The sequence below is a fragment of the Lithobates pipiens genome, unplaced genomic scaffold (assembly GCF_037356315.1).
Source record: "Lithobates pipiens isolate NorthernLeopardFrog02 unplaced genomic scaffold, aLitPip1_a1.2 Scaffold_23, whole genome shotgun sequence".
NCBI lineage: Eukaryota > Metazoa > Chordata > Amphibia > Anura > Ranidae > Lithobates > Lithobates pipiens.
The window spans coordinates 12,069,766-12,082,530 of NW_027507785.1; the positions used below are offsets into that span (position 1 = coordinate 12,069,766).

A 12,765-nucleotide genomic window follows, 5' to 3' on the forward strand; every position below is an offset into this window, starting at 1 on the left:
GGTCAGTGGCAGGTTGTAGAAGAGTACTAGGTGGTGGGAATAAGGGAAGGCGGTGGTTCCAGCCCATGGCAGAGCTACCGGCTGGTTACAAGGATGTAGCTGAGAAAAGGAAAGAGGGGATGGAGTCAGTGCCAGTCTATGGCAGAGTGCTGAGTATTGGCTGGTTATAGAAAGAAACAAGCAATAGGATAGAAGGAGAAGCTGGCAGTGGGCAGAGCTTGGCTGTGGAACACGGCTATGGAAAAATGGGTGGAGGATGTGGGTGATATAGACAGGGATCAGTGGTCAGAGGCCATGGAATCTGTCCACGGCTGTTCTTTAAATGTGATCCAAAGACTGTCCTAACTACCCATTAAGGTGGGTGCTTAATAGGGTTCTTTGTAAATAGTGATAGGTAAATTTGGCCATGGCCTTGCACTTTGTAGCCCATCATTAAATTGTATTGGCAGGGGCAGGACTCGCATATAAGCTGGAGGTCACAAGCTTCCAGGGGAGGAGAGAACTCAAGATTTAGAGAGCGCAGCAGGAGCGGGTTTGAAGGCCTGGAGGTTCAGTGACCCCAGTGCTGGATAACAGGAGTGGGTCCTGGAGGTTCAGAGACCCCAGTGCTGGATAACAGGAGTGGGTTTGAAGGCCTGGAGGATCAGAGACCCCAGTGCTGGATAACAGGAGTGGGTTTGAAGGCCTGGAGGATCAGAGACCCCAGTGCTGGATAACAGGAGTGGGTTTGAAAGCCTGGGGGGGTTCAGGGATCCCAGTGCTGGATAACAGGAGTGGGTTTGAAAGCCTGGGGGGGTTCAGGGATCCCAGTGCTGGATAACAGGAGTGGGTTTGAAGGCCTGGGGGGGGGTTCAGAGACTCCAGTGCTGGATAACAGGAGTGGGTTTGAAGGCCTGGGGGGGGTTCAGAGACCCCAGTGCTGGATAACAGGAGTGGGTTTGAAGGCCTGGGGGGGGGGTTCAGAGACCCCAGTACTGGATAACCCAAACAGATGTTGCTATGTAGCCCGGAAGAGCAACCAGGTGTCCCAGCTGGACCATGCGGAAGAGGAAGTAGGTGTAAAGCGGACGTAGGAAACTGGGATCGACCTTCTGTGGGAAACATGGACTGTCGATGGGAGTGAGCAAAGAGAATGCAACCCAGTGGTGCTTATTCATAAACTTGCTATGTGTCCAAGGACCTAGTGAGACACTTTCCAGAACTGACATGGGCCGATTGCAAGAGTCAAGGAATTAGGCAGTGAGGCCTGGGAATTTGGAATCTACAACCCAGAGTATTATTCAGAGTGATGCTGGTCAGTTCACAAAAAGGGAAGTACGCAGGATCAGAGTCAGGAACCAGAACTAATAGAGGCAACTTGTATCCTCTACACAATTGTAACATCCACTCAAGTTCAAGAATAAAGCTTTACAGAATATAAAGACTGTCTGGTGTTTGTGAAACTTTGCATGGGGAGGAAGAACGGGACAAGTTAACATAAAAAGGTAATGAACAACTTTGCAGCTCCCAAGGGAGTAGTGCGCTACTATATATATATATATATATATATATATATATATATATATATATATATATATACACACACACACTGTATATACACCTATTATTGCAGGTTCATCATACCCCACTTAAATTGTTGGTGCTTGGACTCCGCCCAGACCCATTGCGTGCGAGATGCAAGTGAGCTAATGGGGACCTGATACATCTCCTTTGGTGTGGGGCCCAAAGTTGCACCGCTTTTGGACTGGTATAGTAAACACCATAAACAATACATTTCAAGTAACCATCTGTCAGGAAATGTTCCATCCGCTGATAATATCTGTCTTTTGGCGTGCAGTACTGAGGTCCACCAGCAGGTGTCTCCTGTCAGTTTTGAGCTGTCAGGAGAGCTTTTCCCTGCTGATGCTATATCATCTTTGGGCCGCAGTACTGGCGTCCACCAGCGGATGGATCCTGGCAGTATGGAGCAGGCAGCACCTCCTGCAATCAGGTGTCACTTGAGGCCAATCACAGGCCTATAAATAGCTGGCAAGCAGTCATATGTTTGCCTCGGTATTGTTCCTTTTGCCCTGACCTGCTGCTTGTGATCCTGATTCTGAACCTGTTCCTGTGCCCTGAACCTGTGACCCGTGGTTCTGATCCTGTTTCCCTGTCCTGGTCCCTACCCTGTCCCACCTGTTACCATTATTCCTGTCCTGAAGTCTGATCCATCCATCCTCTCCCTGTCCTGTGTTCCTTACCATTTGCTGATCTCCCGTGTATGACCTTGGCCTGGCTTGTGACTCTGATTCTGGACTGCCCTTGTTTATTTGCTGATCCTCTGTGTATGACCCTGGCCTGCCTATCGTTTACGGTCCTTGCATTTCCCAGTTATTGTACATATCTGTCTGTTGTTGTTTGGGGGTCTTTGTTGGTTGGTTTATTGCACTGTGTGGTTGTATTTATATTATTCACTTTACTTAATAAATCATATTTCACTTATACACGTTTGGGTTTCCTCTGTTGCAGTCCACACAGTTCTGGTCTTATCTGATACGTGACACCATCTCTCTTGACCCTAAACCTTGCTTATTGGCTATACTAAATTAGGTTATAATGGATATATAGATATAGATATAGATAGGGAGAGGGAGAGAGAGAGAGAGAGAGAGAGGGAGAGAGAGAGAGGTGGTGTAATGAAGATATGAGAATGTCCTTTCTAAACCAGATCTAGGTATCCATACATTGAGATATAATGACTAACGACATCTCAGGTTCAATTTGTTTTATAAACCTGCTTTGGCTGTGTACAAGAACATTATTCTACTTTGTATTCTGCGAAGGTACTGTATAAATGTAATACTTCAGAATGTACATTGTTTGTTGTACTGTTAAAAGTTGTTGTTAAACTTTATTCTGATTACAAATAAAAAAAAAAGGAGCTGGAGGTGGCAGATCTGGAGCTGGATATAGAATAGAGACAGAGAGGGCAGATCTGGAGTTGATTGTAGACTAGAGATAGAGGAGGCAAATCTGGGGCTGACTGTAGACTAGAAATAGAGGAGGCAGAACTAGAGCCGATTGTATAGTATAAATAGAGAAGGCAAATCTGGAGCTGATTGTAGACTAGAGATAGAAGAGGCAGATCTGGGGCTGATTGTAGACTAGAGATAGAGGATGCAGATCTGGAGCCGATTGTAGACTAGAAATAGAGAAGGCAAATCTGGGGATGATTGTAGACTAGAGATAGAAGAGGCAGATCTGGGGCTGATTGTAGACTAGAAATAGAGGAGGCAGATCTGGGGCCGATTGTAGACCAGAGATAGAGGAGGCAGATCTGGGGCCGATTGTAGACCAGAGATAGAGGAGGCAGATCTGGGGCCGATTGTAGACCAGAGATAGAGGAGGCAGATCTGGAGCTGATTGTAGACTAGAGATAGAGGAGGCAGATCTGGGGCCGATTGTAGACCAGAGATAGAGGAGGCAGATCTGGAGCTGATTGTAGACTAGAGATAGAGGAGGCAGATCTGGGGCTGATTGTAGACTAGAGATAGAGGAGGCAGATCTGGGGCCGATTGTAGACCAGAGATAGAGGAGGCAGATCTGGGGCTGATTGTACACTAGAGATAGAGGAGGCAGATCTGGGGCTGATTGTAGACTAGAGATAGAGGAGGCAGATCTGGGGCTGATTGTAGACCAGAGATAGAGGAGGCAGATCTGGGGCTGATTGTAGACTAGAGATAGAGGAGGCAGATCTGGGGCTGATTGTAGACCAGAGATAGAGGAGGCAGATCTGGGGCTGATTGTAGACTAGAGATAGAGGAGGCAGATCTGGGGCTGATTGTAGACCAGAGATAGAGGAGGCAGATCTGGGGCCGATTGTAGACCAGAGATAGAGGAGGCAGATCTGGGGCCGATTGTAGACCAGAGATAGAGGAGGCAGATCTGGGGCTGATTGTAGACTAGAGATAGAGGAGGCAGATCTGGGGCCGATTGTAGACTAGAGATAGAGGAGGCAGATCTGGGGCTGATTGTAGACCAGAGATAGAGGAGGCAGATCTGGGGCCGATTGTAGACTAGAGATAGAGGAGGCAGATCTGGGGCCGATTGTAGACCAGAGATAGAGGAGGCAGATCTGGGGCCGATTGTAGACCAGAGATAGAGGAGGCAGATCTGGGGCCGATTGTAGACCAGAGATAGAGGAGGCAGATCTGGGGCCGATTGTAGACCAGAGATAGAGGAGGCAGATCTGGGGCTGATTGTAGACTAGAGATAGAGGAGGCAGATCTGGGGCTGATTGTACACTAGAGATAGAAGAGGCAGATCTGGGGATGATTGTAGACTAGAAATAGAGGAGGCAGATCTGGAGCTGATTGTAGACTAGAGATAGAGGAGGCAGATCTGGGGCTGATTGTAGACTAGAGATAGAGGAGGCAGATCTGGGGCTGATTGTAGACTAGAGACAGGGCCGGTGCACCCACTAGGCGGATTAGGCAGCCGCCTAGGGCGCACTGCCGCTTAGGGGCGCAGCCGACCCTTGCATCCCCCTTTCTTCCTCTTCCCCCACCCCCAAGCTCCCGGCAGAGCCACTGACAGGGGACCCGGAGAGCAAGGATTTCAGTGCAGCGGGCGGGCGGTAGCCTTGCGCTGTGGTGTGCAGCTTCTCCCCTCTCCCTCCCAGGATTTCACAATGCTGGAGGGAGATGGACGTCTGTGTAACAGGCAGGCAGCCAATAGCGCTCCTCTTCTGAGTGGGAGGGCGTGACTGCTAAGTTGCTCCGCCTCCCACTAACTCCTTAGCCAATCATATTGTCCAGCCCGCCACATTTGACCAGCAGATGTTGGCCAGAGCAGGGCGGGATGGAGAGGACGCGACATACCTGAGCATGGGGAAGGTACGAGATAAAACCTGTCACAATGCTGGCTGCAGACAGGTATCAGTTTTCTCCTTCTCTGGTGCTGTGTGTAGGATATGCAGGGATCACACTGATTGGGATGACTTCCCCTTGTCTTCTAACCCTGCTTCTTATCTGTGGTTTTATTTACACTGAACACAGGACAGGAGAATGCTGATTAGACTTCTGCAAGACCTGCAATGACTGCTTTTCTATAGCTATATGTGTCCATCCATGATTTGTTTGACCTTTTATTTATCTTTGAAGGAATTAGGTTGGTCAGGCTGGGAGTGTCTCAGACCTGTTAACCATTTACTGTCCTCCTTTACTTGAGAAATTACTGTTAGTTTTTTTGTTTTTTTGGCACATTGTTATATCTTGTAAACTCCTGTTTACACATATTGCAGTGATCAATGTTTTTCCACACTGGTCACTGCTAGCCTAGGAAACGCTTGTACTATGTCCCCAGTCTCTGACCCTCTCCTGTACCCTGTCGGCAGTCTCTGACCCTCTCCTGTACCCTGTCGGCAGTCTCTGACCCTCTCCTGTAGTACGTTTTGCAGTCTGTGACCCTCTCCTGTAGTATTTCTGCAATAAAGGGGGGCTATAGGTATGTTGGGTGGTGAGGGAAGAGGGCTGTGGGTGCAGTGGGTGGTAAAGCAAGGGAGGCTGCAAGCATAGTAGATGATGAGGAAAGGGGTCCCAGATGCAGTGGGTGGTGATGAAAGGCATGCCTAGGCACAAGTGATGGTTAAGGCGGGCCTGTAAAGAAAAATGTAATGTATAATTCAGGGCAAGGGGCTTCATAATCCAGAGCCCACCAAAATCTTCAGCACCAGGCCCATGATGCTCGTAATCCAGGCTGAACGGTCGCACTTGCAATTGGCCCTGGTGTTCACAGTGAAATAATTAAAACTGACAGATTGTCACACAATACATACTGGGATCTGTGATCAAAGAGTGTGTTGTGCTATTATTTAATGACACTTCACAAAGTCATGCAGGGTATGTTTTTTTTTGGGGGGGGGGACGCAAGTAGCTGGTCTTGCCTAGGGTGCAAAATAGTCTAGCACCGGCCCTGACTAGAGATAGATGCAGATCTGGAGCTGATTGTAGACTAGAGATAGAGGAGGCAGATCTGGGGCTGATTGTAGACTAGAGATAGAGGAGGCAGATCTGGGGCTGATTGTACACTAGAGATAGAGGAGGCAGATCTGGAGCTGATTGTAGACTAGAGATAGAGGAGGCAGATCTGGGGCTGATTGTAGACTAGAGATAGAGGAGGCAGATCTGGGGCTGATTGTAGACTAGAGATAGAGGAGGCAGATCTGGAGCTGATTGTAGACTAGAGATAGAGGAGGCAGATCTGGGGCTGATTGTAGACTAGAGATAGAGGAGGCAGATCTGGGGCTGATTGTACACTAGAGATAGAGGAGGCAGATCTGGAGCTGATTGTAGACTAGAGATAGAGGAGGCAGATCTGGGGCTGATTGTAGACTAGAGATAGAGGAGGCAGAACTAGAGCCAATTGTAGACTAGAGATAGAGGAGGCAGATCTGGGGCTGATTGTAGACTAGAGATAGAGGAGGCAGATCTGGGGCTGATTGTAGACTAGAGATAGAGGAGGCAGATCTGGGGCTGATTGTAGACTAGAGATAGAGGAGGCAGATCTGGGGCTGATTGTAGACTAGAGATAGAGGAGGCAGATCTGGGGCTGATTGTACACTAGAGATAGAGGAGGCAGATCTGGGGCTGATTGTAGACTAGAGATAGAGGAGGCAGATCTGGGGCTGATTGTAGACTAGAGATAGAGGAGGCAGATCTGGGGCTGATTGCAGACTAGAGATAGAGGAGGCAGATCTGGGGCTGATTGTAGACTAGAGATAGAGGAGGCAGATCTGGGGCTGATTATAGACTAGAGATAGAGGAGGCAGATCTGGGGCTGATTGTAGACTAGAGATAGAGGAGGCAGATCCGGGGCTGATTGTAGACTAGAGATAGAGGAGGCAGATCTGGGGCTGATTGTAGACTAGAGATAGAGGAGGCAGATCTGGGGCTGATTGTAGACTAGAGATAGAGGAGGCAGATCTGGGGCTGATTGTAGACTAGAGATAGAGGAGGCAGATCTGGGGCTGATTGTACACTAGAGATAGAGGAGGCAGATCTGGAGCTGATTGTAGACTAGAGATAGAGGAGGCAGATCTGGGGCTGATTGTAGACTAGAGATAGAGGAGGCAGATCTGGGGCTGATTGTAGACTAGAGATAGAGGAGGCAGATCTGGAGCTGATTGTAGACTAGAGATAGAGGAGGCAGATCTGGGGCTGATTGTAGACTAGAGATAGAGGAGGCAGATCTGGGGCTGATTGTAGACTAGAGATAGAGGAGGCAGATCTGGGGCTGATTGTAGACTAGAGATAGAGGAGGCAGATCTGGGGCTGATTGTAGACTAGAGATAGAGGAGGCAGATCTGGGGCTGATTGTAGACTAGAGATAGAGGAGGCAGATCTGGAGCTGATTGTAGACTAGAGATAGAGGAGGCAGATCTGGGGCTGATTGTAGACTAGAGATAGAGGAGGCAGATCTGGGGCTGATTGTACACTAGAGATAGAGGAGGCAGATCTGGGGCTGATTGTAGACTAGAGATAGAGGAGGCAGATCTGGGGCTGATTGTAGACTAGAGATAGAGGAGGCAGATCTGGGGCTGATTGTAGACTAGAGATAGAGGAGGCAGATCTGGGGCTGATTGTAGACTAGAGATAGAGGAGGCAGATCTGGGGCTGATTGTAGACTAGAGATAGAGGAGGCAGATCTGGGGCTGATTGTAGACTAGAGATAGAGGAGGCAGATCTGGGGCTGATTATAGACTAGAGATAGAGGAGGCAGATCTGGGGCTGATTGTAGACTAGAGATAGAGGAGGCAGATCCGGGGCTGATTGTAGACTAGAGATAGAGGAGGCAGATCCGGGGCTGATTGTAGACTAGAGATAGAGGAGGCAGATCTGGGGCTGATTGTAGACTAGAGATAGAGGAGGCAGAACTAGAGCCAATTGTAGACTAGAGATAGGAGAGGCAGATCAGGAGCTCATAGTAGCAGACGGAATGGGGAATTGACCTGGCTCAAAAATTGGGGCTAAAGCTGGATACACACCATACAATTATCTTTAGATTTTTTTTTTTTCTTTAGATTTACCAAAACCATATAAAATAAGGTCAAACCTAAACACTTTCAATTGGTATGCAATCAGAAAGGCCCTTACACTACATAGTTGAAGGTAAATCTAAAGGAAATCAAAACAACAAAAGTTGTATCCAGCTTTGACAAATTGCTGAAACAGGTGAAGGGGGGACAAGACAGAAAGGACAGACTATGGTCAATGGGGAACATAGAATGCCAGAGACACTGGCTCCCTTAAAAAGGATAATGAAGGTGGCAGGGAAGGTTGGTGGTAATGACATGGGTATTGGCTGATTATGGAAAAGAGATGAGGAGGATGAGGAGGAAGGTAGCAGGATATTGGTTGGTATCAGTGCAATGTTTGAGAATGAGTGATCCCAGGTCATATAGGAGCAAGAAGAAAGCAACAGAAAGGCAGGAAGCTCAGCAGTACTGTAGATATTTACCCCCGCTCCAAGTTCCACAGGTACAATGTCCCACTTTCCGTACAGACACAGAGTTCACCGGGCAGGTGAGGGCTGCAAGATAAGAGGACACAACATTACCAAGAGGGGACACTCTTCAGAGGACACACTGGGGAGAAGCTCTATACACAGACACGTGACACACAATGGAAACACTATATTACTACTATAATATCTACTAGCCATAATGGAGATAACACAAAGTACAGCACACAGCTTATTTATCTATACTGGTGGCCTGCAGACAGCATTATGCAGCCTAGCAGGGGCCCTCTCTGTCCATTGCCCCCCCAGCTGACCGACATAGATAGTGAACCAATCTCTGCCTTACCTGACATTGAGGCAGGTGCTGGGAGTCTTTGTTCTCACAACACCAAGAGGTCTGGGTGGATCATCAGCTGAAAAACTCCACGTGGCCAAATTATATGCAGATCGAACACCGACAAAAACTGGAGAAAACACAAGAGGGGAGATGAAACCTCTAGCAGGAGGGGACATCTTGCTCCATTTGACAGAGAACCTGTTTCAGTCCATTTTCCTGCAGCCCCACACAAATGAATTTTTGTCCCCGGAACCCAGCACGCAGTCCTGTCAATAAAATCAAACACGCAGCCTACTTCTTGGAACCCTTGACCATGGAACACAACCAGGACATAGGCTTTTGGAGGGGACTGCAGGGTAGCCTCTTAACCACTGACTGTGGGCCCTGGATTTTAAGAGAACACTACTCTTTGGGAGGTGTATGCCTGGGGGACCCTTGGAGTGGTCTTGTTTCCGATTCAAGTACATGTCTCCCCAAAACACACAGACTCTGGGAATCTAGGCCCGGGATCCATGTTTAGGGCCTAGATGCCCAGTTACCAACAATGACTGCTTCACATGGTGAGACTCATAGCAGATGTTAATATCATTAGCTCAAGCCACCTGTCTGGGGTCTCTTGCAATAATGTGTTTATTGCAAGTAGGTCTCTCCCATATTGTGCCTTTCAAGTGTCTTTCTCCCATTGTTAATTGTGCCAATTAAGTCACCTATTGTTTCTGTCTGTCTGCTCATCTCTTGCAGAAAAACGGTATTACCACATTCAACAGTCAAGGAAGCCATGATGGTCTCTACTAACTTAAATCTTAGTGAGAAGATGGATGTAAAAAAAGAAAGCTCGTTAATGAGATTTGGACAGCCCTGGGTCTTCCTGAATACTGGGGAACAGGGTGCTGGACTGTCTGGGGTGAGGAATTCCTGTGACTGCTAGTCATACTGATACGACTTGTCTAGGGGCCTAGCGGTTAAGATTACGGTTTCATTAGATCGCGGTTTGAAGGTTGCATTGTTCATGTGGTGACTGCTCCTATTTTTGAAGTGTGCAAAAACCTGCATTTCTGTTCAAAAAAAGTGATTTGGTTTTACCTCAACATCTTGTCTATGTCCAATGCTTGAGGTAAAGGACTGGTATTAGCTATCAGTCTGCAGGAAGGGATTGCAGGGCAGGAGGCACCAAGGGTGGGGTGCCAGGCGGTCCGTCACACAATACACAGGTATGCATATGCAGTCTTGTCACCGGAACACAACAGTGTCTTTCTGTCCCTGGAACCCCACACACAAGCAGTATTCCAGTCTCTTGAACCCAGCAAGTGGTCTTCCCATCCATTGAATCCCATGAGCACCCAGTTGTCCTGTCTCTGGAACCCCAAGTACATGTCTCCTCTGTCCCTAGAACTTAAAGCGGAGTTCCACCCAAAAGTGGAACTTCCACTCATTTGTCCCCCCACTCAGGTGCCACATTTTGCACATTTTGAAGGCGGGGGGGGGGGGGGGGGGGGAGAGAGCGGATCCAGTCCCCACTTCAGGAAATACCGGGACGTGGCAAAATACGTCAGAAGCCTGGCTCCCTCCTCCTCCAGGCCAGCAGGCCAGTAGGAGAGGGCAGCGGTGCCTCGCGCATGCACAGTAAGGACCCGGCATGATGCTTCACTATCGGGTTCCCTTACCGGCAATGGCGGCAGCAGCACCCGACAGCTGCGGTGCCGACATCGCTGGACTCCAGGAAAGGCAAGTTTTCTATTATTAAAAGTCAGCAGCTGCAGTTTGTGTAGCTGCTGGCTTTTAATTTTTGCAGGGGTGGGCGGACCTCCGCTTTAATGCAGACTGCTTGTCCCTAAAATCCATCTATAAATCATCCGCCATAAATTAGAACTAGGCAATAAAGTAAAGTACACCAAGGGACTCTAAATCACATGGATCATATAAATCCTCCGAGGACCTCCTGCTTTCTAGCTCCCTTGTTACCTCCTCTCATGCTCGCTTTCAAGACTTCTCCAGAGCCTCTCCCATCCTCTGGAACTCCATGCCCCAGTCTGTCCGCTCAGCCCCTACCCTGTCCACCTTTAAGAGTTCCCTGAAAACTCATTTATTCAGGGAAGCCTATCTCACACCCACCTAACAACTGTCCCCGAGCCACCCCCATCAAATCATTCTCTGCAGCTTTTACCTTTTGTACCACCACCCCCTCCATTTAGAATGTAAGCTCCACGAGTCGGGCCCTCCTGTACCTTTTGTATTGTACTGCAATTGTGTCGTCCCCCCTATTCATTGTAAAGCACTGCGTAAACCGTTGGCGCTATATAAATCGTTAATAATAATTATTAATAGTAATCCTGATAGTTAGGCCACACTAGTGCTGTCAATTGTCAGCTATCCATGCAGGCGCAGTCTGATGGGGCTCTCCCCATCACATCTCGCTATCCTATTCTGCTGGTTAGGTGACTTAAAGCACCTAAAAGCCAAGCTTGCAAAATGCACGAATATGAGCTTGTAAATTAAAAAGTCACCACGTTCCTTGCGTATCTCAGGTGGTCAGATGGTAACACGTGAAATGGAATGGTAGAGGGGACTGTAGTCAATGCTGAGTGCAATAAATCACCACATCATAAAACATTTGCCTTTAGATACATCTTATACGTACTGTCATCAAACTCCCCAGTGCCAATTTGTAGGACCCTCTGCTGGAGGTCGCACATGGCCGGCTTTCCTTTAATCTTCACTCTGGAGGGCTTCATGAGTATCTGCTGAAAGTCTGACATGTTGCTAAGGATCACTGGCACACCGAGGATATAAAACACCAACAATGGATGACACTGAGAAGATACCTATCAATTACATGGAACGTCTTTTTTTTAAACTCATCCCCTGCAAGCGCACTGTAATGGTCAGAAATACAGGTCCATGGAGGTCCACCACAATGGAACCGAGTCCCTGAAGCTATGCCCACCATGATGGGCAAAAGCCAAAGCTTTATATATAGTCTAGCAGCATAGACATGTAAAGTCAAGGTTTCACCCTTCATGGTGGGCATATCTTCAGAGACTGACTTCCACTGTGATGGGTCTTGGCTCTGGACCTGTATAGCACCCTGAGATAAACTCAACTGAAGATATGCCAACCATGATGGGCTAAAGCCTGAGGTTTATATACAGTCCTGCATTGTAGACAGGTAAAGTCAAGGCTTCTGTGTCATGGTGGACATATCTTCAGGGACTGGATTCCACCGTGATGGATCTTGGCCCTGAACCTGTATAGGACCCTGAGGCTAACCCAACTGATATGCATTGCTCACCATGATGGGCGAAGCCTGAGCTTTATATACAGTCCTGCATCGTAGACAGGTAAAGTCAAGGCTTTGCTCATCATGGTGGACATATCTTTAGGGACTGCGTTCCATTGTGATTGACCTTGGCCCTGAACCTGTATAGCACCCTAAGGCTAACTCAACACGCTGACTCAGGTGCCAAAGTAAGTGCCCCATGCAGGATCCAGTGCCCAAAGCAACATTACAAGTCATCGCAGAGTGCGGGGTACCGAGGTTCTACCAAAGTTACTCCGATCTAAGATAATTGAAGATTCAGAAAGAAAAATAACGAATAAAAAATAAACTAGTGAAGCTGGTGTCTCCGAGATGGAAAAAAAAAACCGAGGTCCATCACCTACAAGAAACGGAGGACTCACGCAGTGGGGTATGGTTATAGGGAAAGCATCCCAGAGGGGCGTGTCCTCAAAAGTATGGCGGTATTCAATCACGCAAAGGTACGAGTAAAACAAATATAGTTTATGTTATTTTTTTTTTTTTTTTAACAGAGGCCCTAGAGAATAAAATGGTGGTCGTTGCAACTTCTTTATGTCACACGGTATTTGCGCAGCGGTTTTTCAAATGCAAAAAATACACTTTAATAAATTTTAATGCAAAAAGAATAAAAATA

At 47.8% G+C, this 12,765-nt stretch overlaps 1 protein-coding gene across 1 annotated transcript in view; it reads right to left on the minus strand.

Moving 5' to 3' along the window:
* Positions 1–12,765, minus strand: part of TAF1C (TATA-box binding protein associated factor, RNA polymerase I subunit C) — an 83,834-nt gene that overhangs the window by 35,931 nt on the left and 35,138 nt on the right. The window contains exons 5-7 of the mRNA XM_077451174.1: positions 11,475–11,585; positions 8,846–8,963; positions 8,497–8,568 (exon numbers count right to left, since the gene is read on the minus strand). Coding sequence (XP_077307300.1) covers positions 8,497–8,568; positions 8,846–8,963; positions 11,475–11,585 — 301 coding nt within the window. The remainder of the gene's footprint in view (positions 1–8,496; positions 8,569–8,845; positions 8,964–11,474; positions 11,586–12,765) is intronic.